The sequence below is a fragment of the Trichosurus vulpecula genome, chromosome 2 (genome assembly GCF_011100635.1).
Source record: "Trichosurus vulpecula isolate mTriVul1 chromosome 2, mTriVul1.pri, whole genome shotgun sequence".
In the NCBI taxonomy this organism is placed as follows: domain Eukaryota; kingdom Metazoa; phylum Chordata; class Mammalia; order Diprotodontia; family Phalangeridae; genus Trichosurus; species Trichosurus vulpecula.
In genome coordinates, this window is record NC_050574.1 from 63195168 (window position 1) to 63220915 (window position 25748).

Sequence of the window (25748 nt, forward strand, 5' to 3'; positions counted from 1 at the left end):
GTAACTGATAGAGACTCGCAGTTTCATGTACACCCCTCTATCCTCTTTTTCTGTTCTACTAGACATGTGGAAAGGCCCCTGTTATTTGTTTGTTAAATCCAAAATAGAAAAAAAATTAAAATCGATCAGTCATCAATCTAATCCTTGACCGATCTTGCAGCCACCCCCGAGCCGCCCACCCAGGATCCAGGGCCGCCCTATGCCGGCCCCTCCTCTAGGTGAATCCTCGCCAAGCCCCGCTCCCAAACACGCCCACTCGTTAACCCATTCAGACTCCTCCCACTTGGAAGGAAATAAAGCCTGGCCCCGCCCCCAAGGGTCAGCCTCCTGGATCATTCAAGCCCCACCCACTCGGTGCAGAGTCCGGATTCGCCCCGCCCCCCTCCCCGCCCCGGGAGCGGACGGCAGACGTGGGAGGTGAGCATGCGCCGTCGGCGGCAGCGCATGCTCAGTGTCGCAGGCCGGGTCGGTGCGTGCGCGGGCGGCGCCTCGGCCTCCGAGAGCCCCGGGCCGCGCGGGGTCGCGCGGGCATGGCGGCCTCCCTGTGGATGGGGGACGTAAGTGAGCACGCATGGGCCGGCAGAGGGTGCGCGGGCGGAGCTGCGGGCGGGGCACGGGGAGAGGGGGGGTAGGGTAAGAGAGTCAGGGCCCCCCCTCAGTCGGTGGTGCCCCGAGCCGAGCACTGGCCTGGGGGATGGGAGGGACTTGAGTTCGAATCCCAGTCCTGGCTCTTCCTTTTAGTCATTTAACTTCTCGGGGCCTCAGCTAATGCCTCTGTAAGATGGGCTCTTGTGGGAGTGGGTGCAAAAGGCTTTGGGTAGTTGCTACGTGCTGTCTTCGTCCGTCACAGAGTTTAGGATTATTAGGAATGAGTGTGGGGGCCTTGGGCCTGAAAGCGACCCCCAAGGAGATGGGGGTGGCATTCTGACAGTTAAAATAGCTAGTCCAGAGAGAGAAAGAGATAGAGACAGACATCTATTAAGTGCTTACTGTATACCAGATGGAACATTTATTAAACACCTACTGTATGCCAGGCGCTGCTCTAAGCGATTGGGGGCGGGGTACAGAGACAGAAAACTAAGCAGTTCATACTCTTCAGGGGTTTCCATTCCAATGGGGAAAACCATACATCAAGGGGGAGGGGCTTGAGGGCAGGATCTTGATCCCCATCAAAACTACAGAAAAGCACCCGTGGGCTTTGAAGCTGGAGTTCGTTATTTGGTGTTTGAAGCTCTCAAAAGCTTCCTGCCATTCCTGGCTTCTTACCCTTGGTCATCCTCCATAAGATGCAGCTGGACACTGACCTACCTACTCGGAGTTCCTCAAACTGGACGCTCCATGTCCAGACTTCAGACTTTTGTAGCTGGTTGTTTCCCAGTGACTGGAATGCAGTCCCTCCTCACCTTTGACCCTTAGCTTCCCCAGCTTCTTTCAGGATAGTGCAGTCCCACTTTTTGCAAGAAGCCTTCCTTCTCCATCTCTTCCCGCTCCCTGCAGTCCTGGTGCCTTCCTCCTGTTGTTTCCTTCCATTTACATTGTACATATCATGTATGTGCCTAGTAATTAACATATGGTCTTCCCTATCAGAACGTGAGCTTCCTGGCACATTCAGTTTGGAAAGCAGGTTGAAGTTAATGCAAACAAAGGGACCAGAATGTCCACACCCTTTGACCCGGAGATTCCACTTCAAAATTTACATCCCCAGAAGTCCACTGATGAGCGCAAAATCCCTGCCCCCCCCCACCCCCCCAACACCAAAGTATTTATAGCAAAAAAAAAAGTAGTTGCTCATGGATTGGAGAAGAGTCTAAGAAGTAAAGTGTGGGCCATGAGTGTGATTGTGGTCCTTGAATAGAATACTACTGAGCCCTAAGAAATGAGGACTGTGATGAATATGAGAAGCGTGAGAAGATCTATATGAACCGATGCAGTCAGTCCATGAGCAAACATTTATTAAGTGCCTGCTGTGTGCCAGGCACTGTGCAAAAGTGCTGTGATAAATGGAGCAGAGCCCCGAAAATTACAGCAGCGTAAGTGGAAAGAACCACCACCAAAAATGTTAAAATGTTGTAAAATCGTAAAGCACAAACATGGGTTCAAGGAAGAGAGTTCACAGACTTTAGATTGTTTTCCATATATGGATCCGTTTTGCTGATTTTTTTGTCTTTAAACATATCGTTTGTTATATAGGATAGCTCTCTGGGAGGGGGAGCAGAGAGGATATTGGAAAAGATTTTGGTGATATAAAATAAAAAGACCAAAATAAAAATGTATTTTTTTTAGAGAATGTGAACTCTCTGAGGGATTGTTTTTGCTTGTCTTTGTAGCCCCAGTTCTTAGCACACAGTAAACGCTTAATAAATGCTTGCTGATTGATGAGTTGGTTGATTGAATGTACCAGGCATTGGAAATGGAAAAAGGCAGGGAAAGAAACAACTCCTTTCTTCAGAAGCTTACATTCTACTGGAGCTGAATGACCCCTGGTCTGTAGATGCAAAGTAAATACTTTGTGTGGGAGGAGACATTAACACTGAGGAAATCTAGAAGGGCAGCCTGTAGGAGGTGGTACTGGCCTAAGCCTCAAACAGAGGCAGGCCTTAAAGGTTTTACAAACTGTTTTCATTTAATTCTCTCTCTCTCTCTCTCTCTCTCTGGAGGGGGGAAGGCAGGGCAATTGGGGTTAAGTGACTTGCCCAAGGTCACACAGCCTGTGTCAAGTGTCTGAGGCAGATTTGAACTCAGGTCCTCCTGATTCCAGGGGCCAGTGCTCTACTCACTTTTCATTTAATTCGCACTCAGAACACTTTGCTTTTTCTCACTGGATCCTCAGCACAACCCTGTGAAGTACCCAGGGTGGCATTATAGCCGTTTTACAAATGAGGAAACTTAGGCTGAGAGGGGCATGCATGCGCCTGCTTGGGGCCACACAGCTAGGAAGGGTTAGAAATGAGATTCAGAGCCGGGTGTTCCTGCCTTGAAGTCGGCTTGGCCTCAGGAGGCAGGTACTCCACGTATTATTTCTGTGTTTCAAGTGAGGAGTGTTTCAGAGGACCTGGGTCCCTGGCAGGCTAGAGGAAGGCAGGCACGGCTTCTCCCTGGCTGCTGGGGGTGAGGTGGGGCAGGGTTAAGGGGGGTAGTTTCTTCCTGGTTTCCCCAACAGTGCTGGTTTTCTTGCAGCTGGAGCCCTACATGGATGAGAACTTTATCTCCAGAGCCTTCGCCACCATGGGAGAGACCGTTCTGAGCGTTAAAATCATCCGCAACAGGCTCACTGGGTACTGTATTTTCCAAGCTGCTTCTGTTATGAGGACTCTGAAATGGTTTATTGGTGCTCTCGTCTCTTCTTACAGCCCTATCACTGCCCAATCTCTTCCCCTCCCCAGTACAAGTCTGCTTCGTAACAGACAGATAGGATCAAGCAAAATAAATCAGTGTGGCTATGGCTGAAAATATGTTTCCCTTTGCCTCTGTAGGCCACTGCCACTCTTCCAAGAGGCCAGAGGGCACTAAGACAGCCAGTATGTGTCAGAGGTGGGACTTGAACCGAGGTCTTCTTGACTCAAGCCAGCCCTTTGTCCCCACCAGGCTGCGTCTTTGTTTTAGTTATTTTTTAATGAGCTTTATTTTTTCAAATTTAAAAATTAAACTAAATTTTATTTGAAAGTCAAAATTCTTTCCCTCCTACCACCTCACTCCCACTCACATCCCCGATGAATAAGCAAGAAAAATAAGCAAAAAAAAAAAACAACCCATTGAAACACATAGAAAAACTTTGTGTTGTTTGAACCTAACCCTGTGTGGCTAAGAGACCAGACCTGTTGCTTAGAGACCAATTTACACATTGGCCATGTCCCAAAAAACCCCTCAGTCCCAATTCTGAGTCTGCCAGGGGGTGGATGACGCATTTTATCATCAGGAGTCCTCTGGAGTTGTGGTTGTGGTGTTGATCAGAGGTGCTAAGCTTTTCAGAGTTGTTGGTCTCTTCAGTATTGTAGTTATTTCTCCTGGTTCTGCTCACTTCACTTTGCTTCAGTTCATACAAATCTTCCCAGGTTTCTCTGAAATCATCCCGCTCATCATTTCTTACAGCACAGTAGTATTGCATCACAGTCATATGCCACAACTTGTTCCGCCATTCCCCAATCGATGGACATTTCCTCAGTTTCCAATTTGTTGCCACCACAGAAAGAGCTTCTGTGACTGTTTGTGGATATATGGGTCCTTTTCCTTTTTATCTGGGGCATAGACCTAGGGGCATAGGTCCATTGTTATGCACAGTTTATTAGCTCCTTTGGAGCCCAGTTCCAGAGTGCTCTCCAGAATGGAATGGTTGGACGAGTTCATGGCTCCACCAACAGCCGATGAATGTACCTGTTTTTCCACACAGCTCATCCAGCATTGGTCATTTTCCATCTTTTGTCAGCTTTGACAATCTGAAGGCTATGAGGAGGTACCTCAGAGTTGCCTTAATTTACATTTCTCTAATGATTAGTGATTTAGAGCATCTTTTTTCATCTGGCTATTGGTAGCTTGGATTTTTCCTTAGAAGACCATCTATAGTTATTCTATGACCTCCTATGATCCTGTGATCTCCAGTGACAGGAAGCTCACAAATACATCGGCGTTAGATAAACGTATTTTATAGTTTTCCCAGCAGTTTTTGTGAAAAAGTGAATTCTTAGCCCAGAAGCTAGACTCTGGGTTTATCAGAGAGATTGCTGTAGGCATTTACTATTGCATATTGCCCACCTAACCTGTTCCACTGATCCACCACTCTGTTTCTGAGCCGGTACCAAGTGCGTTTGATAACTGCTGCTTTATAATACAGCTCCCTAGCATTTCTTTTCATTAATTCGCTTGATATTCTGGACCTTTTGTTCTTCCAGATGAATTTTGTTATTATTTTATGCAGCTCTAGAAAATAATTTTTGGTAGTTTGATTGGTGCAGCACTGAATAAGTAAATTAATTTAGGTAAAATTGTCATTTTTATTATGTTAGCTCGACCTAACCACAGGCAACTGATGTTCTGATGTTTTCCATTTATTTAGATCTGGCCTTATTTGTGCGAAAAGTGTTTTGTAATTGTGTTCATATGGGCCCTGGCTTTGTCTTGGCAGATAGACTCCCAAATATTTTATAGTGTCTACAGTAGCTTTAAATGGAATTTCTCTTTCTACCTCTTGCTGTTGGGCTTTTTTAGTAATATACAGGAATGCTGCTGAGGATTTATGTGGGTTTCCTGATAAATGTATTTAAGGAAATCCTCCCTTAATTGAACTGAAATCTACATCTTTGTAACTTCACAGGACCATAGATCTAAAGCTGGAAGGGACTTCAGAACAATCCTCTCATTTTATTTTATTTTTTTCCTCCTAGTTTAGAAATGAGGAAACTGAGGCACAGGTGGTTTAAAAGTGACTTGCCCGAGGTCACAAAGGTAGCATAGGTCAGAAGTGGGATTTGAACTCAAGTCCTCTGATGGGCCCTCCTAGTCTTTCATTTCGATTAGCATTCTCAGACAGAACCAGAGCAGAGAGAAGGGAAACCCAGGTGGATAAGTCACTACGCTTCTCTGGACCTCCGTTTCCTTATGTGTCAAATGAGTATGAACTCAAATGAGTTTAAACCGGAATGATTTCTTCAGGGCTCTCTACCTTCCAAAGTCGCTCTGTACAGGACTGTGTAGCTAAAAGGCCGCTGGTGACACAGTAGAGAGAATGCTGGGCCTGGAGTCAGGACAACTGGAGTTCAAATCCAGCCGCAGACACTTCCTAGCAGTGTGACCCCTGGGTGAGTCACTTCACCTTGTTTTCCTCAGTTTCTCCATATGTAAAGTGGGGATAATAAATAAAAGCACCTATCTACCTCCCAGAGGTGGTGTGGGATCAAATAAGATGGTGTTTTTAAAGTGCTTAGCGCAGCACCTGGCCCATCGTAGGTACTATATAAGTGTTTGCTGTTATTATTACTGGCTGTGTAACCCTGGTACAATCGTTTAACCATTCATTGCCTTAGTTTCCTTACCTGTAAAATGGGGATCGTGACATCACCTACCCTCCTGAGTTATTTCGGGGATCCAGTGAGATTCGCTTTGCTGAGCTTACAGTGCTGTATAAATGATAGCTGCCAAAAGTCTGTGCGAGGACCGGTGGGGAGCCATAACGAATCACAAGGAATAGCTTACCTGTCAGATCTATGGGAAAGCAAAGAATTCATGACACAACAAGAGGTAGAGAGCATTACAAAATGCAAAATGGATAATTTTGATTATGCTAAATTGAAATGTTTTTTTATAAAAAAAGCCAGTGCAACAAAGATTAGGAGGGAAGCAGAAAATTGGGAGAAAATCTTTACAACTAGTATCTCTGACAAAGGCCTCCTCTCTAAAACATACAGGGAACTGAGCCAAATTTATAGGAATACAAGTCATTCCCCAATTGAGAAATGGTCAAAGGATATAAACAGGCAGTTTTCAGAGGAAGAAATTAAAGATATCTATAGTCCTATGAAAAAATGCTCTAAATCACTATTGATTAGAGAAATGCAAATCAAAACAACTCTTAGGTACCACATCTCTCCTGTCAGATTGGCTAAAATAACAAAGCAGGAGGATGATAAATGCTGGAGAGGATGTGGGAAAATTGGAACACTTAAATTGCTGGTGGAGTTGTGAACTGATTCAGCCATTCTGGAGAGCAATTTGGAACTATGCCCAAAGGGCTATAAAAATGTTCATACCACTCCTAGCGTTGGAATTCAAAATTATGTAGAACTGAGTGTTGTAAACTAAAAATAAAAAAATCTCCAAAAAAAAAAAAGATCTGAGGTTCTTAGGGGACTGCAAGCTCAGGGCAAGTTAACAATGTGATGTGGCAGGCAGAAAAAAAATGCTCATTTGATCTTAGGCTGTATTGTTAGAGGCACATCCAGGGTGAAGGAAGTAATGGTCCTGCTGCAATCTGTGCTGGCCAGACACACCTGGAGGCCTGTGTTCCATTCCGAGTGCCTCTTTTGAGGAAGGTACGTGGCCAGCTAGAGTTTATGTGAGGAAGGGCTGCCACAATGGGTAGGAACTGGGGCCACAGTGGGGTCACTGGAAGACTTAGGGGAGGAAGGATAACTGTCTTCAAGCCTTCACAGGCTGATGATAGGAAGGAGGGCTGAGCCTTCTTCTGCTTGGCCCCAGAGGACAGAACAAGGGACAATTGGGGGGCATTGCAGAGAGGCAGGTTTCAGCTCAGCAGGGCCCAACATGCTAAAACACCAAGCTGTCCCAAAGCGGAACAGCCTGGCTTGGGACATAGTGCATCCTTCCTCCCCACAAGTGTTTGGTGCAGGCCGGATCCATGAGCTTGTGGGAGCAGAGTCATCGTCGGGTAGAGCACGGACGCGATGAGCTGTGGACGTCTTCCCGCCTCTGACCCTCTGCTGCTAGGACACAGTCTCACCTGCAGTTATTGGTTAAATTAGGACTCAGGGGGTTTGGATGCTTCGGGATCTGGAGAGTGTGCCGTCATTTCCTCTGGCACCCGCGGTCTACCTGGGACACCTCCAGTTAGGGTCTCCTTCTCAGAGGTCTCTAGGTCAGGAGATAAGCTTCCCACCCTGACCCTGATCTCACCTTCCTTTCTCTCCAGGATCCCTGCCGGCTACTGCTTTGTGGAATTTGCAGATCTGGCAACAGCCGAGAAGTGTCTGCACAAAATCAATGGAAAGCCCCTCCCTGGAGCCACACCAGTAAGGACCATGAGCTTGTCCCGGGAGCCCAAGTGAGGCGCTAGGTCCCAAGGTAGACGTGACGTGTAGGCCAGGTGGGGGAGGCCTCCACCTGGTGGCGGCCGGCATTCCCTCCGTGAGCGCCCTCTGCCCCGGGCAGGCACGCCTGGTCCACCGAGAGGGCACACGTTTGCAGGGTGGCCTGAGGGTCAGAGAGGGTCACCGGCCCATCTGCGGCCCCACAGTGAGTAAGTGAGTGTTGGAGGAGGGATCCAGAGCTCGTGTCCAGCCCGACACCCTCCATGCCCCTTCCGCTCGCGGAGCAAGGACGCTGAGGACGGGCTTCTGTCTGATGTCACGGGCTCCTCGCAGCAGCCCCGTAGGGTAGGGGGCACGCGTGTCATTACTGCCATTTTACAGATGATGAAACTGAGGCTCAGAGAGGTTTACTGACTTGCCTAAGGTCACCTAGCTTGTAAGTGGTGGAGCTGGAACTTGAACCCGGGTCTCCTGACTCCCCAGTCCAGGGTTCTTTCCACTGCACCACCCCACGCGGTACCAAGTTGGCACACCAGTGAGTACATCCACGGTTATTTCATGCCTCTTCTGAATGTTATTTGGCCCTAGAGTGACCCTCTCCTGACCCTGCCCTATTGTTTCAGGCAAAACGTTTTAAACTGAACTACGCCACCTATGGGAAACAACCGGACAATAGGTGAGTCCAGGGGAGACCCCAGGGCTGCTCCCTGTTCCGTGGCCATGGGGCATCGGGACCCTAACAATGGGTACTAGGGCCTGGCCTGCTGGTTACCGTGTGGTGGCACTGGGAGAACACCCAGAAAGGACCCCAGAGCCTTGTGTGGCTGAGCCCCACATGATGTCTAGCTGTGACCGTGTCCAGGCCTTCTCTGCTGTCAGTTTCTTTGTCTTCCTTGAGGTTATGGTCCTTACCTTGTCCTCCTTGGGTCCCTTCCCCGCCCCTCCCCCAACATGCATGCATGCATGCATACACATCATACACACAGAGTTTATTTATTTTTGTTTTGGCAAGGGGTGGGAGGGGGAAGGTCTAAGACTGCCTCTTTCTCAGTGTAAATTTTAAGGGAGACCATGGCTCTGAGAACTCCTCCTGGGCTCAGGACTCCCTAGTTACTCCTCTTTGGAACCCTGCAGAGTTACCCATAACCACACTGTTTTGGGGTTTCCACTGCCGTGCCTCCCAAGGGTGGCATGGGGTCAGCCAGACACACCATGAAGCAGGGGACTGCTGGGACTGTATTTCTGAGCAGTGGGGGGAAGGGTCTCCTTGATGACCAGGAGGATCCTCAGAAGGTTGAGGCTTCCCTCCAGGCCCAGGAACAAGGGCACACTGGAGGGATTAGGTCTACAAGGCTCTTCTGAGCTCTCCCTACCCTTTGTCTCTAATTACGTCCTCTCTCTCCCTCAGCCCTGAGTACTCGCTCTTCGTAAGGGACCTCAGTCCAGATGTGGATGATGGCATGCTCTATGAATTCTTTGTTAAAGTGTACCCCTCGTGTCGAGGAGGCAAGGTGGTCCTGGACCAGGCAGGAGTCTCCAAGTAAGGCCATCACCCCCACCCTCTATCCCTGTGTCTTCACCCTTTAGAACAGCTGTCAGAATTCTGAAGAAAGTTAACCAGCTGGGATGATTGGCAGAAGATGTAGGGGATGTGCTTAGGGAGTGTAAGGGCCAGGTGAACACTGGTTCCTGCAGTGAGGACCTTCAGCCTCTGAGCTGACTAATCCTGGGAGGAAAGGGGTATAATTCATAGAACCCAAGGGGAATACAAGGCACCAACGGGCTTCTGTAGAGGTAACCTCCTACTTGCTTTGCAAGTAGCTTAATCAAATGGATTTCACAAAATGATGGAGCTGGGAGGGCCCTTAGAACACAGGATGTCAGAGCTGGGAGGGCCCTTAGAACAGAGAACGTCAGAGCCGGGAGGGCCCTTAGAACACAGGATGTCAGAGCCTGGAGTGCCCTTAGAACACAGGATGTCAGAGCTGGGAGGGCGCTTAGAACAGGACCTATGCATACACACGGTCTTTAAGATGAAGAAACTGTTTAAAATGAGGAAGCTCTTAAGTTTCCTTCCCTGTCCAATGTCCTGTGATGCTGCATCTCAGTTTTTCCTGAATTTATCATTTACCCCTTCTGGGCCTCGGTTTCCTCTTCTGAAGGTGATATTGGACCACACTTCTGTTGTTAAGGGGATAATTGTAGAGTAGGTTTAAAAGCTCATGTTAGGAAAGTGCTGGAGAGAGAGAGAGTCAGCGCCATTCACGTGGCATATGTTGGGCTGTGGAGTTCTTGGGCAGGTGAAATGCCCCTTCACTTTGTCCATCTTCCCTGCCCTGGCTGGTCACAGCCAAACAGGAGAGCGCCATATTATGGGCATTGGCTCTGCAGGCAAGAAGAATGCACGTGGGGGTTCACCCTAAAGCATCAGGGCTTACATTTGTATTCTGAAAAACATCTTCCCAGAAGTGACCCAGAATCCTGGCCCTCACCCTCAGAGCCGTTCCTGCCGTGCACCCTTGGGGTCCTCCTTTTTCGGTGGGCTGCCGTATCCTAAATGGGCCACACAAGCTTGTGAGCCCCATGATAGAGTCCTGCTTGTGTGGCTGAGGCCGCAGAGAACCAACAGACCTTCATGACTTCTGCATGCAGGGCTGTCATGCAGACATATGTGCCCGGCATGAACCCCAGTCTCCCGAAGGAAACTTTCACTTGGGAGCACAGAAGTTGGTTCTGGTGTGAGAGAGAGTTCCCCCCAGGCTCAGGTTCAAGACCACATTTAGTGTGGTGGCCATAGAGAACATTCCTAGAATAGTATCTTGTCTTCCCAGCTCCTCATTCGTTTACTCTGATAATCTGAGTACCTCGTACCGTGTCTTATGGGAATACAGAGAAGTGAGACATTTGAGAAGGTTAAATAAATGCCAGAGCAGGGGACAAGAAATGTCACAAGGCAGCAGTGAGAGGTCCGGGTTACTAATGCTGCGAGATCAGAGGGAAGCAGAAAGCTCTGGACCCAGAAGCCAGGAATGCTTCTTGGGGAGCTGGGCCATGAAGGTTGGGGAGAATTTGCCCAGGAGTGTGGGCAGAGGCCATTCTGGAGGGGAGAGCAACATGAACAGAGGGAGGTTTATATGTGGCCAGCCAGCTGGGGAGGGCCAGGCTAGGAGGCAAAGCATTATGGGAGGTTGAAATAAGATTTTGAGCTCTTCCAGGTCCCATCTTAGGAATCCTCTGTGGTTTGGACAGTCCTGCCCACTTCCCTGGAAGGACCCGAGCACGGCCCAGTGTGGCCACCTTGGACTGAGCTGACACTTCTTTCTCCAGGGGTTATGGCTTCGTGAAATTCACAGATGAGCTGGAACAGAAGCGGGCCCTGACTGAGTGCCAAGGGGCAGTGGGGCTAGGCTCGAAGCCAGTACGCCTGAGCGTGGCTATCCCCAAGGCGTAAGTCCCGGGCCTGGGCAGGGGAGGGAGAGGGATCCATGCCATTCTTGCCCCAGGATTCCACATCTCTTTAGTTAGCTCTCAGCTGGGGAGGGAGATGCGGAGCTGAATGGAACCTCTGAGGTCATTTAGACCAACAGGCCCTGAAGTCACACAGGTAGTGTCAGAGCCCAGATCTGAACCTGGGCCCGTTCTGCTGTACCCTACACCCCACTGACTGGCTACAAGGGCCTCTCCCTCCTACTTCACTGCTCCAAGAGGAATGCCTTCCTTGTACTCAAGGCTGTATGAATACTAGAAGCTCAAGACGCTCACTCTTCAAAACCAACCACAGATTTGGTGGTGGGCACCTGAGCCTGGGTCTTTGAAGGAGAAGGGATCTGGGTTGGCTAGTCAGCCCTTCAAGGGACACTGGGCTTCTTGCCTGAATCCCATTCCGTCCTCCTCCTCTCCTCTCCATAAGGGGTTTATAGGCAGCAGTGTGGAAGGGTGCTTTTGGCCTCCTGGGTCTCCCCCAGTCTCAGGTGGTGGATAGACAGTTCAGGGTGGGGTGCTGCACTTACCCAGGATCCATCACTTACCACTTGGACAAGTCTCCTTAGCCATCAAGATCTCAGATCTTTCATCTGCAGAGTGAAAGGGTTGGCCTGGATGAGCTCAGAGGGCCCTTGGGTTCTCAATCTAGCAGTCCCTGGGCAGTGACCCTTAGGAAGGAGGTCAGGACAGTCCCTGTGCTGGCCAGCAGCTTGCTGAGGCTCTGGAATCACCTCAGGTTGGCTGGGGCTCAGAGCAGGGGACATGATGACAGAGGCTTGTCAGCTTTCCTTTGTCCATTCCCTGTGGCCTAAGGAACAGAGTGAAACCCATGGAATACAGCCAGATGTACAGCTATAGTCTCAACCAGTATTATCAGCAGTACCAGAACTACTACGCACAGTGGGGTTACGACCAGAACACCGGCAGCTACAGCTACAGCTACCCTCAGTACGGCTACACCCAGAGCACCATGCAGGTACTTCTGCCTTGGCAAACCCAGCCTGACGGTGAGGAGGAGGGAGGGAAGGGAGCCAGAGAGGGAGCCCTGGGTCTGTGCTTCCTTTTGGTGGAAGGACAGGGAGAGGGCTCCATGGGGACACAAAAGGGTCACACAGCGGAGGGAGGGGCGCCCCCTTAAAGAGGGTCTTTAAGAAAAAAATGTTTCAGGACAAACTTGGGGAGAGGTGAGAAAAAGCCATCTATCTGGTTCTCTTCCTGGGTGACTTCTTCTGTATTGAGTGGTTGTCTTTATTTCCTTTTCACTGGCAACATAAACATGTTCACAAGACTCTATAATACAATTGGTGTTGACATTTTCCAAAGAAATAGTGTTGGGCACAGGGTCCAAAGTCCCGAAGCCCCCTCCCCCTGCCCCCCATAGTAGAGAGCAGTCCTCTTTAGCAATGGTTGTGGATTTCTGGGGGCCCTCACATGCCTCTCCCCTCTCCCTTTGACAGACATATGAAGAAGTCGGGGACGATGCATTGGAAGGTAAGGTGCTTCTTTGCCATTCTGAGATACTTGCCCTTCCTTGACCGAGGTCCCTACAGGCTCTGGCTCTGCTACCACCTCAGCTCCATCATTCTCCTTTTCTGTTCTCCAAAGCCAAGTTAAAAGTCTAGCAGAGAGTCAGAATTTGGACCCAGGTTTCCTGACTCAGGCCCCAGTTCTCATCCCTAGGCTGTGCTACCTCAGTAGCATCCAACTAAGGGAATGGAGCAGCTGGGGATCCCAGAACCTTGGAGAATTGAACTTTCCTGGTGTTGGCCAGGGCTTTAGCCCAAGAACTGAAAATGCCCACAGGGTTTCAAGGTCTGTCACTCTAAACGCAGCTCCTGCAGCTGCCACTGGCTGGGGCCTGAGAAGGCCAAGCTCACACACTCTCCAGGCTCCCCAGGGTCTCTACACACCCACCTGACTGTTACAGATACATGCCCCAGATAGCTCCAGCAAGAGCATAAGGAAAAGCCTCCGACACAGCTACAGGGGCTGACAATGCGTGCGGCGTTCCTTTGAGGTGGCCCCCCCCTCTCTGCCCATCACAGGACAGAAGTGTGCGATTGGTCATTGTGTTGCTGTTTCATGGTGTGTTGTGGTGGCACTATCTCAAAAAACTCAGACAACCTGTAACCCAAGTACAGGCATTTATTGAGGATTGATGCCCTCAGAACCAGCAACTTCGTAAGACAACACAGGTAAATTTATAGTGTAATGGTGCTGGTCACACAACAGAAATTGTGAATATTAAAAAGGCAAGAGGAGTTTGTTAAGGGGTCAGGTAATGGGGCAGGGGTCCCTTCTGTGGTTCAGTGGTCAGACATCCTGCTTGAGCTGCTTTCTGATTGGCTAGCTATTGTGGTCCTGTCTGGTCAAGATGGATAGTTAGGTATTGTGGACCTGTCTTGGGTCAAATGGATAATGTGATTGTGGTTGAGTACAAGGACACACCCGTTCAAGTATGTGAATTGGATCTGGGGACAGTGGCTGTATTGAGTCTGGGGGCCTGAGGTGTGGTGAAAGCCAGATTGTGTGGTCAGATCAGCACGTGCCTAGGGTTCAGTGGGACCCATGAGGAAGTTAAGACTTTTGGGCCTGGGGGCAGCTGTATTCGGAGTCCATCCATTACAGTTACTGGGTCTGAGCTCTCTTTTAGTGTTTTACTTAACATTATTGTAGTCACGTGTGTATGTCATTCTGGTTCTGCTTCAGATCACACACGTCTTCTCATGATTTACTTTCAGGTCACTTTTTGAAAAGCTTCATGAACACATTTTTTTCCTAACTAAATCTTATTTATTTCAATTATCAAACCTTTTTTCTCCCCATTACCCCTCACCCCCACACACACACAAAGGGAAAAAACCAAAAACCCTTGTCACAGGTAAACACAGTCTAGCAAAACAAATTCCCATATTGGCCATGTCCACAAATGTACATCCCATTTTGCATTTCTCTCCTCTCTTTCAGGAGGCAGGCAGCGCCTTCACCTTTGATCTTATCTCCTCCAGTCCTGCTTGATCAGAGTTCTTAAGTCTTTCAGAATTGTTAGGAACATGTTTCTTAAAAAGACTGTGTTTTTCTACCCCACTGGCCTAAACAGTAGGCACACCGTCTTAACCACTGTGTTACATATGTGTGATTTTGAATTAGAAAGTGCTTTGGGGAATACAGTCAGAGGCATATGGAGGAGGTTCACCAACCACAGCATACACACCTACCACCTGCCTTTGCTGGTTTGATGAAGGGAAATAGAGGAAAATTAGGTTTGATTCGGTGTGCCAGGGGTATCTTCTGGAAAATGGAGGCATTGGACTAGGTGACCTCCAAGGTCTCAATTCTGTGGTTATGGTGCCATAAATGTGAGCTGTTCTCATGTTCAGTAACCTGGAGTCAGTGAGTTCTGACATCAGTCAACCTTCCGGAGTAATTGCCCAGAGCTGCAGCATTAGCCATGGCCCCTTTTTCTTCAGGTGCAGTCTGGGCCAGCATAGCTACTGAGAGGAGCTTACAGACCATGGGGAAACTGCAGGCTGGCATGCCTCTAAGTACGTACAAAATGTGTGCCAAGTAGATAAGGCAGTTTTAGAGCAAGGCTGGGCCAGGCACTTCAGTGCTGTGGAGTGTGGCACAGGGAAGTCTGGAATCCAGAGGTGCAAAGGAGGGAGTAAGTGCACTCCAGGCTCTGGGGACACACCACCTCTATTACCTTAACCCCAGATAAGATGAACATTGAATGTTGCTTTTTATAAAAACTGAATGCTTTATTAGAAACAATATTAAACACCAACATAAGCACTTGAGTATACTTGCTTGGTCCACAAGGCCCATTTAAATACATTTCAATTCTAGAGGCAGTGTGGTGTGATGGGAAGGGAAGACCTGGGGGCCACGACCTCCTGCCTCAACCACTCAGTGCCCTGGCAGCTGTCTTAAGGCTGTCAAGGTGTGAAGAGGTGGCCCTTCACTGGGAGGCGTCCCATCACTGGGTCCAGCCTAGTCACTCTCTCTCCAGTGTTCCTGATAAGTTCTCAGTCCCCCTCCCTCTGTATCCCATCATGATTCTTGGTCCTTGCATTCCTACTTACTTTTCTTGTGATCCTGCTTCCTGCTTCCTGCTTTTTTCCTTTAAAAAAAGTTGCTTATTATTTGTATGAGCCTCAGCTGATAAATTCTCGTTAAAAATGGTGCCCCAACCTAGGTAATGGGCTGGTGCAGTGGACAGACCATGGGGCCTGGAGTCAGGAAGACCAGAATTCAAATCCAGCCTCAGACACTGTGACCTTGGGCAAGGCACTTAACCTGATTGCCTCAGTTTCCTCAACAGTCCCTATTTTACCTTTAGCTCACTGCCTGGCACAAAGTAGGCGCCTAATACTTATTCCCTTCCCAACCCCCACCCACAGCCAAGAACCTTTGTGACTACTAGCCAAGGCAATGTTGGGCCTGCCTTTAGCTTCAAGGCAGGCAGACAAGTCTCTACTAACATGCTCTTCTTTCTAACTGTCCAGACCCAACGCCCCAGCTGGATGTGAACGAAGCCAACAAAGAGTTCATGGAACAGAGTGAGGAGCTCTACGATGCTATGATGAACTGTCACTGGCAGCCTTTGGACACTGTCTCATCAGAGATCCCCGCTGTGATGTAGCCCAGCCCTCTGCAGTGACTATGGGAAGAGGGCCAGAGGAACATTGGAAACTTTTAACCTTTTTGGAATGTAATTTATAAAATTTTAATAATATTTGCTCAAATAGCAGATACACTCCAATTGACATTGAAGGGAGGAAAAGAGGCCTTCCAGTCTTCCTACAGGAATGGGCTCCTCTCTTCACAATGGGGGCCCTGGGGGCAAGCCTGCAGCCCACCTCAGAAAAGAAGTCAAAGCCCAGCCTAGGAGACTAGCGGCTCTCTAAGCCATAAAATGGCTGCTTCTGGGCTTTCCTGGGGAAAGGGGAGTAGGAAATAGTTGAAGGATGTTCTACTTGGAACACCTGGTGGATGAAGCTCCTTGGATTATGAGGAATGGACAAGGTTGACTTTGAGGTAACTTATCAGATGTATCTCCCCCAACAGGCTCCAAGGAAACATGCCATGTTGTGTGTGCCTCCCTGTAATGAACTTGGACTCTTGTCCAATAATAAAAAGTTGCCCATTAAAGTTTCCAGTATTTGGGTAATGATAGGCCTATGAGTTCCATTCATTAGATTCCAAACCTCTCCAAATGTGTGGCTAACTTGTCACAGATAAAAAAAAAACTAATCACACAGAAATTTAATTTTTCTATTTTTATTGATAGCTTCTCCCAATAGATCCCTTCATGTAACAAAAACCCAGTTTACAAGTCCTGTGCTTTCCCCCCACCACCTCATTGTGCAGTACCCCACCCAAATATTCCAAACCAATGTGACTTGGTTAAGCTTTTCCAGAAAGAATTTAGCAGACATTTAGCAAAAAGAACCTTGGATTATACACCATCGCCATCTTGTAGTAAAGGTCAAGCAGGCTGTTCTGTGTGGGAAGAAAAGCACAAACATAAATTAGCAAGCTCTTAACTGGACCCAACCTCATGGCTACTTGTGTTTGTGCCTGGTCTCAGTCCCATATCCGCAAGTGTCATCCAAGTCATGTCCACCAGATTGAGATTCATCCTTGACCAGTTTATAATTCGACACCCCTCCCCTACCTTGGGCAGAATCCAGGGGGCCTATAGGCTGTCTCCCCACAGTCTCCTGCCAATCTCTGCATTTCTCATACACTGGGGGTCAGCACAGGAGACAGCAAGACTGCCTCATCATGACAAAGCAATGCACTGTGGGGTCATGTTAGGACCACAGCCTCAGCACTGACAAGGGGACAACCAGTGACTCAGGACTCACCTGATAAAACCTGATCCAGCAGAAAGTAAGCAGGTGTCCTTGGCCAGTGTGCTCCAGACTTGCTCTTTGGCACTAGGGTTTAAAAAAAAAAAGATAACCTGAATTCTCTAAACCCAACTGTGAAATCCAAGCTCGAAGCACCAGACTTGGTCCTTGAACCTTCATGCCCAGAGAGCAAGTCAGCTGGGCAGAAAGAGGACCAAGCCATTGCAGTGAATGGAGCAACCTTCAGGAGGGAGAGTGACTGATAAAATTTCATCTCCTGTGTTTATGAATATAGGAAAGCTGAGTGGCAGCTTCAGATATATGGTGACCTGAGCTGTCAAAGACTTTCCAGCATGTTCTCGCATGTAGTTGGAGACCCTGTGGCTACTTCAAGCCACAGCCCTTGATGAGACATGCTGCTGCTTTGGATTATTAAGAATTCTGGGGCCGGGCCCACTTTTGTTTTATCTATTCATGGAGAGAGTTCATGTGAGTAAGCTCTTGTCTACACAGCTGCCACCTGCCCCAATCTTTTAAGCAAACATAAGCTACACCATTGAGCGTATTAAGATGTTTCCTCAACATATTCCCAAATAGGGGCAGTGAACCAGAGATAACTTGGTCCTTGTGAGCCCACAGGGGGAGCATGGGGGCAGGAAGCTGGACCTGGTCCTGGTCATATCTATTTTGTATGAATCTTCCATTCATCATGGGAACAAAATGCAAGGTCTCCTCCAGTGAGGTATATCTGTATCCTTAGTGCCTGTCTTCAAATGCTTGCTGGTAAGTCAGGTTTCTGAACCCTACCCACCACTCAAATTACAAGGTTTTAAGAAATCTAGCTTAATGACAGCTGTAATCAGACGCTGGGCACCTGTCCTGAGACTGGCTAACCTCTCTGACCCATTCCACTCACCTGCTAAGCAAGCGAAGGCCAGTAAGATCATCACCTCCTCTTTAGCTCATGTTCGGTACCAAGAGTTCCTGGAAAAGAGGTGAAAATACAGTTTGGGTGAAAAGAGATTCAATACAGGGTCTTCCAATACTAGCACCACCAGCCCCTTTGATCTGTGGAAAAAGAGCTGGAAAATGGGGCTAATATGCCTGTGGGAAGTACTTCACAGTGCCAAGAAGACAATGTACCCAAAACGCTTCCCCCGCAAGACCTCGTTACACCTAACCTCATGTGCCCCAGCAGCTGAGTTCAGGACGCAGAGTCTGTCTCTTCCCATAATGTTGCTGTTCTACCACAACGTTAAATAGAACAACGACCGTCGGGAAGCTGTCACTCTGGGCTCCTTTTTGACTGCAACAGCTACAGGAGGAGCTGCAGCAGCTTCGATAAGGGCCCGGGGGTAGGAGGGACGGGGACGGTCCGGCTTCAGGCAGGACAGGTGACCCTCGTGGCCACAGGCCTGGAGAGAAGCGGACGCTGAATCCCCTCCAACAAAACCCCTCTCCCTGGAGCATCCGACAAAACCCGGCTCCCAACGCGCCGCGACCGTCTTCTTGCGGCCTCTTTTCATCTATGGAGCCATGAAATTTAAGCTGGAAGCTCTGCACAGGGCCCGGCACATGGTAGGGCCTCATAACCATTTAGTGAGTGGAAGGCACCTTAGAGCTCGATTTTACAAATGAGTCGCCAGGCCCGGAATTTAAGCAATTTGCCCTTAGACGCGAATCTGTTAAAAAAAAAAGAAACCCCCAAACTCTTCGTTCTTTTTTAAAGGTTTCGGAGTTGGAAGGGACCACTTGTAATCTGATCCAATCACTTAAATCTACAGATAAGGAAACTGAGGCCCCGGGGGTTTAGCAAAAGTTGTCCAAGGTAACACGTGGGCGATGCGCAGAGGAAGGATTGGAACCCGGAGCCTGACTCTAAATCCAAGGCTCCTTCTGCCTGCACTCTGCAATAAGCCCCCTCCCTGCTCCCATCCCCATCTGCGGGGCCCGGAGAGGAGCAGCCGCGGCTGGCTCTCTCACCTGGCCCTAGGGCTGAGGGCTACTCACCTCTCCAGGCCCGGAAGGCATCGGTCCTCCCCGGTATAAGCTCCGGGTCCTGTGCGTGTACCTATAGGGAAAATTTGCGTGGGCGCCCATCTGCACCGTCATCGCGCATGCTCAGTGTGCGTCTCCCTCGCACAGGCCTCAGCCAAGCTCTCCGAAATCAGCCAGGCCGCTCTTCTGGCCAAGCATTTTCCATCCAGCACCGCGGGGAGACCTCGTGGAGCCATGAAGCTGGCCGCTTCCTCTCTCAAGCACCGGAAACCAGAGGGTGGGAGCGCACACACACCACCTAACACCGCGTAGCAAAAGGATGAAGGGCCCTCGGGAAATCTTTTATATACGCACAGGCTCCGCCCCCTCATGCCGCCCCATGCCGCTTGGTGACTGGCTGTTGTCAGGGTGCGCGACGCCGAAGAGCTCCTGGGAATTGTAGTTCCGGCCCGCTGCGCAGAAGAGTGACGTAACCTCCGGGACTTGTGGCTGTCGCGCACTAGGCACGTACTGAACCTGCGCTCATGTTCATTTCAGGCCCTGGAATTCGTTAAGGTTTTGTCCTACTGGTCTTGGGATCAAGAAGACCTATGTTTGAATTCTTCCCCAGTGGACTACTTACTGTGTGACCCGGGACAAGTCGCTTTAGCTCTCTGATCCTCAGTTTTCTCATCTGTAAAGTGGGGATAATGTTGAAATAATCTATGTCAAATGTTTTTGAAACCTTAAATTGCTGTATGTGTCACTGGCTGGTTTTTTTTTTGGGGGGGGGGGGAGTTCTAGACCCGGGCCGTCTACCTGTGATAAAACATCGCTCTGACAGTTTTAAGGTGTGCGTCATACACCCCTCCCACCCATTACTGTGCTGCTGGAAACGTTCAGCCTTGCCTGCCTCCCACTATACTCCTCCTCCTGCCCACTCCTCTCCAAAACCTGAAAAACTCCACCCGCACTCCGAAGTCCATTCTACAATCCCTGGGCTTCCGGGTCACCCTTTCCAGCCAGATTCGTTCCTGCTCCCGAGCAGGAACGCTCATCTCTGCCTTTGCACTGGCTGGAATGTTCTGCCTCTCGTCGTGCCCCCTGGCTTCCTCCAAATCTCACCCTTTGTAAGAAGCCTTTCCCAGTGTCCTCTCCTAACCCCAGCCCATCTCCCCTGCTCACGGTCTTCCCTTGGAGACCACCTGGAATTAACTCTGTGTGAACTTGTATGTTACTTTCATGCTGTGTCCCCCATTCAAGCATAAGTTCATTATTTTTGCCTCTCTTTGCATCCCCGGAGCTTAGTAAGCGCTTAGTAAATGCTTATCGACTTGACGTAATCCAGGCCCCCACCAGGCCAAGCATTTTCATGCGCTTTTCAGCTCCCTAGTCTGCAAGGCGCTCATACTCTCCACCCTAACGCGGATTTCCACTTTTAGTTCCAGGAACAATATCCAATCCACGCCACTCCCCGGTCAGTCCCTGTATGGCTTCGCTTATCCTCCCAGAGATGTCCCTGATGAAACAGATCCTGGGCCACCACTCCCAAATATGCGGAGTATTCCTCTATTACCGTGTAAGCTGCCTGTGGGCAGGAATTGCCTTTCCTTTTGCATTTTCTAATCCCAAAGTTCAGCACACTGCCTGGCACCTAGTAATCGATTAATGCTTTTTTATTCATCAATTCAATCCATCACCCAGCGAAACCCAACTTCACCAGCATAATCACACACACACACACACACACACACACACACACACACACACACACACACACACGAGACACCTCTCAAAAGCTGGGTTAAATGACTTGCCCAAAGTCACACAGCTAGAGCTAGTAAGTGTCTGAGGCTATCTCTGAACTCAGAACATCATCTTCCTGATTCTGAGTCCTGTGCTTTATCCACTGTGCCACCTAGTGGCCAGATATGGATGTGTGCAAACGCTGGTGATGTGATCTAGCCTACAGAACTCCACATGCTGGGAGAGGCTGGGCACTAGGGCAAGGGGAGGAGGTATTAGACCCATACAGGGGTACCCTGACACCTGTGTATTGGGGCACCACAAATTGCCACCAACTGGCAGCTTTCTCTACCATTAGTTATTTCCGGGCCACCGATCCAGGGTGGACTGAGGAGGGGGACTTAAACCCTGGTGCTCTTCTGGGGTGAAATTTGGTCCCAGGTCCTAGATTGATTATACTGGACTACGTGAGGAACAAATTCAGATACAATTAACTGGAGCAAAGCAGGGTCTCAGTTCCAGCTTCTCGCTTCTTCAAAAGCCGAAAGAGGAATAAACAGGGTAAGAATCCCAGACCAAAAGGAAACCTTCAGTTCCCTCACTCTGAAAACAGCAAAGCTTTTCAGCCGGCTGATCCTGGCAGCAGTCCACTATTGCTCAGACCTAGCCTAGCTCAGGAACGTAACAGAATTCAGATCAGGAGGGCAGCGGTCAATCTTTGCCCTGGATCAGAACATAATGGGAGAACTAAGGAGCATACAGGACTTCAGCCGGAGATGTCCCTGAGAGAACTCCAAGTAAGCAGCAACAGGACCCACTGAGACCTCCCCTCCAGAAGTCCACAGAGTCTGCCCCTAACATCAAATCCAAAGTCAGATGGAAGAATGAGCAAGCAAAAAGAGAATCCTACCATAAAATTCCATTATGGTGACAGGGATGCTCAAGACATGACCCCAGAAAAAGTGAATCACTCCAAAATATCCACAAATAAAGCCTTGAAGAAAAACAGAGCTTGGGCACAAATTCAACTAGAATTTCTGTAAGAGATGAAGCAAGAGTTGTTTTTTTTTTAAGAGGTAATTTTTTTTTTTTTGGTAAATGAAATAGGATAGCTAGAGGAAAAATTGGGAAAAAAAATGAGAACCATGAAAGAAAGAATTGGAAAGAAAACTCCCAGAAAAATAGAAGAAAATGTAGGGTATCTCATAGTGAAAGCAACTGACCTGGAAAATAGAACAAAGAGGGAAAAATTAAAGGATTATTGGAATACCTGAATGCCATGACCAATAAAATAGTCTAGACATCATATTTTAAGAAATCTTTTTATTATAATATTTTATTCCCCGATTACATGTTAAAAAACAATTTTTTAAACATTTGTGGGGTTTTTTAAGTTTTCAGTTCCAAATTCTATCCCTCTCTACCCTCCCCCCTCCTGGAGACAATAAGCAGTCCAATATAGGTTGTACATGTGCAATCATGTAAAACATTTCCATATTAGTCATTTTATGCAAGAAGATAAACGATGAACGAAAAAATAAAAGAAAGAAAGACAAGTGAAAAATAGCCTGCTTCAGTCTGTATTCAATCAGTATCAGTTCTTTATGTGGAGACAGACAGTAAGCTTTGTCATTAGTCCATCTGGATTGTCTTGAATCGTTGTATTGCTGAGAATAGCTAAGTCATTCACAATTCTTCATTGTACAATATCGCTGTTACGGTGCACAGCATTCTCCCAGTTCGGTTCACTACACTTTGCATGAGTTCATATAAATCTTTCCAGCTTGTTCTTAAATCATCCTGCTTGTCATTTCTTAGAGTACAATAGTATTCCATCACAATCACGTACCACAGCTTGTTCAGCCATTCCCCAATTGATGGGCATCCCTTCCATTTCCAATCCTTAGCCACCACAAAAAGAGCCACTATAAATATTTTTGTATACATAGGTCCCTTTAAAAAAAAAAAACTCTTTGGGATACAGACCTAAGTAGTGGTATTGCTAAGGTTAGAGGGTATGCACAGTTTTATAGCCCTTTGAGCATAGTTCCAAATTGCTCTCCAGGATGGTTGTATCAGTTCACAACTCCACCAACTGTGCATTAGGGTCCCAGTTTTCCCACATCCCCTCCAACATTTATTGTTTTCCTTTTTTGTCATATTAGCCAATCTGATAGGTGTGAGGGGGTATGTCAGAGTTGTTTGAATTTACATTTCTCCAATCAAGAGTGACTTAGAATATTTTTTCATGACTATAGATAAATTTGATTTCTTTGTCTGAAAACTACTTGTTCATATCCTTTGACCATTTATCAATTGACTAATGACTTATATTTTTATAAATTTGACTCAGTTCTCTATATATTTGAGAAATGAGGCCTTGTTGCAAAATTTTCCCCTCAGTTTTCTGCTTTCCTTTTAATTTAAATTTGCTTTAATTTAATTTCCTTTTATTTGTGCAAAAAGTTTTAAATTTTATATGATCAAAATTATCTGTTTACATTTTGTCTGTCTTGTTAGGTCCTAAATTCTTCCCTTATCCATAGATCTGACAGACAAACTATTCCATTCCCTCCTAATTTGCTTATCGTATCACCCTTTATGTATAAATCATGTGCCCATTTTGACCTTATCTTGGTATATGGTGTGAGTGTTTTCTTGGGGAGAGGGGAGGGGAGGGAGAAAAAAAACTATAATTCAAAATCTTATAAAAGTGAATTTTGAAAACTATCTTCACATGGATATGGAAAAACAAATACTATTAAGTGGGAAAAAATAGAACTATTGTCTATTCGTTCTCATGCTAAATCTGGACCTCTGTTTCTTTGTAAAATGAGAAGGTTGGGACAAGGTGATGTCCCGGTGCTGAGGTTTAGGGGTGCTCAGGTCCTCAAAATACCGACATGACAGGTCCTGCCTGAATGAATTCTACCCAAGCCTTCCTACAGTCAAAGAAAAACAAAGTTTATTAAGTATTTGCCATATTGGGTAGACTTTTAAGGAACCTGAGCCTTTGTGACACTTGTATTGATTGACAAGCCAGATCGAGTCTGATCTAGATTGAATCTGAGCACCTTCATGGAGGCAAGATGGATCTTATGTACAGAAAGACTGTGAGAGGGATCTAGGGATGGTCAAGTAGTCTGGGGTGATGGGAGAAGGGGTCCAGGGAGGATCTTGAAGAGGAGTCTAGGGAGGATCTTGATGGGACTGGGGTGTCCAGAGATCAGACTCCAGGAACCAAGAGAATGGGATTAAGGGTGGGAAGTAGCTGAAGTCTCTCTGGAGATAACAGACAATGGAGGGCAAGGCTAGGTTAAGGGTAACAGAGATTTGGGCCTAGCCATAATGGAAGGCTTATGGCCTCAAGTGAAGGGAAGATTCAAGGAGAGTTCAAGGGGGTTCCCAGAGCCTATACCCCATCACCAGGTCTCCCTCCCTCTCTTGGTGAGTCTATGAAATTTGGGTTCAGCTCAGCCTCTGTTTCATCAAGAGTTAGATGAGCCTTCCTCGGTGACCTCGGGCAAGTCCCTTCTCTTTTAGGTCAATCAGTGAAGGAGAATTTTTAAAAATTCAATTTTGTTTAATTTTCAGGCCCCTATTGTCTCCCTTCTACCTCCTGATCTCCCACCCACTGAGAAAACAAGAAAAACAAAATCACCGCATCAAGTGAGACAAATTTCTGATTTAGCCGTGTCCCCTCCAAAATATGCTTCAGTTTGAACTTCGTGACTTCATCACCTCTATGGGGGGTGGGGGTGGGTGGCATCTTTCATCATGAGTCCTTTGGAATTGTAGTTCCTCAGTTTTCTTTTCAATTTTTTTTTGGAGAGGGGAAGGCAGGGTAATTGGGGTTAAGTGACTTGCCCAAGGTCACACAGCTAGTAAGTGTGTTAAGTGTCTGAGGCTGGATTTGAACTCAGATCCTCCTGACTCCAGAACAGTGCTCTACTCACTGTGGCACCTAGCTGCCCCTGGTTGGTCATTTTTCAACAAGCATTAATTAACCACTTACTACGTGCCACACATGTTGCTAAGCCCAGGTAATACAAGGAAAGGTAAAAATTGTCTCTGCCCTCAAGGAGCTCAAATTCTAATAGGGGAGGCAGCTTGCCTCACCTATGACATAATTCTGGTACAATTCTGGTAGGAAGACTAATTAGTCTCCCTGCCTTCAGTCTCTCTTCCTTCATGCCATCTGGACTCTTCTGCCAGAGAGATTTTCCCTCAGGATTTCTCTGACTGACTTTCTCCACAGTGCCCCAAGGAGCTCATTATTGGGGTAACTTCTTTATCTGGTAAATTCTCATCAGTCCTAGTACTCCACCTAATCACCATCCTCTGCCTCTCAGATTGGAGGGTAAAGCCAGGAACTCCAAACCTCCATTTCAGTAGAGCCTAGATCTGCTATCTCACTTCTCACCTGGCTGTGCTACTCTGAGGCTTCTCAGACTCACTTCACCAAGGCCCTGTGTGGGGTACCTTCTGCCCTTCCCTACTCCCTGCCTTTCAGCTTCCTTTAGTATTTGGTCTCCCCGAGATCATAAGCTTCTTGAGGCCAGGGACTGTCTTTTTTCATATGTGCATCCCTAGCACCAAGCACAGTATCTGGCACATGTAGGTGCTTAATAAATGTTTATTGACTGACTAAGTGCAGATGGGATTTCATGACTCCCCAACTCCACCACCTTCAGTATCTTTCCATTGTCTCTAAGGTTAACTAGAAACTCCTCGGATACCTTTTACAGCTCTACAGCACAGGAACTCAACCTCCCTTTCCAGCCTCACTAGACATTCCTCCATTTCTCAGCTCGGATCCAGTCAAACAAATCTTCTCTCTGTCCCTCACTCACAACATGGCAGTCCGCTATTCCTGAAACGCTCTCCCTCCTTACCTGCACCTCCTAGAGTCCCTCCCTCTCTTCTC

At 47.8% G+C, this 25748-nt stretch overlaps 1 protein-coding gene, 1 long non-coding RNA gene and 3 other non-coding genes across 6 annotated transcripts; 1 reads left to right on the plus strand and 4 right to left on the minus strand.

Moving 5' to 3' along the window:
• The first annotated feature begins 456 nt into the window (after positions 1-456).
• Positions 457-16413, plus strand: LOC118840071 (tRNA selenocysteine 1 associated protein 1). 2 transcript variants are annotated; one of them, XM_036747576.1, is made up of 9 exons: positions 457-557; positions 3178-3275; positions 7640-7739; positions 8381-8433; positions 9166-9297; positions 11085-11204; positions 12054-12216; positions 12698-12731; positions 15749-16413. In XM_036747576.1, exons 1-9 carry the CDS (start codon positions 531-533, stop codon positions 15883-15885), a joined length of 864 nt encoding a protein of 287 aa, XP_036603471.1. In that variant the 5' UTR covers positions 457-530; the 3' UTR covers positions 15886-16413. The 2 variants fall into 2 exon arrangements, with proteins under 2 accessions (XP_036603471.1, XP_036603472.1); XM_036747577.1 differs by having other exon boundaries at positions 472-557; positions 12060-12216.
• A 105-nt stretch (positions 16414-16518) lies between these two features.
• On the minus strand, positions 16519-19390 carry LOC118839120. The gene is made up of 4 exons (XR_005009613.1): positions 19109-19390; positions 18015-18082; positions 17114-17185; positions 16519-16745 (listed from the first exon to the last, which is right to left on the minus strand). It is a non-coding gene; the product is annotated as an uncharacterized LOC118839120 (long non-coding RNA).
• Positions 16822-16895, minus strand: LOC118840587. The gene has a single exon (XR_005009762.1). It is a non-coding gene; the product is annotated as a small nucleolar RNA SNORD99 (small nucleolar RNA).
• On the minus strand, positions 17386-17517 carry LOC118840564. Its single transcript, XR_005009741.1, has one exon. It is a non-coding gene; the product is annotated as a small nucleolar RNA SNORA44 (small nucleolar RNA).
• On the minus strand, positions 18315-18451 carry LOC118840556. The gene has a single exon (XR_005009733.1). It is a non-coding gene; the product is annotated as a small nucleolar RNA SNORA16B/SNORA16A family (small nucleolar RNA).
• Positions 19391-25748: the final 6358 nt, after the last annotated feature.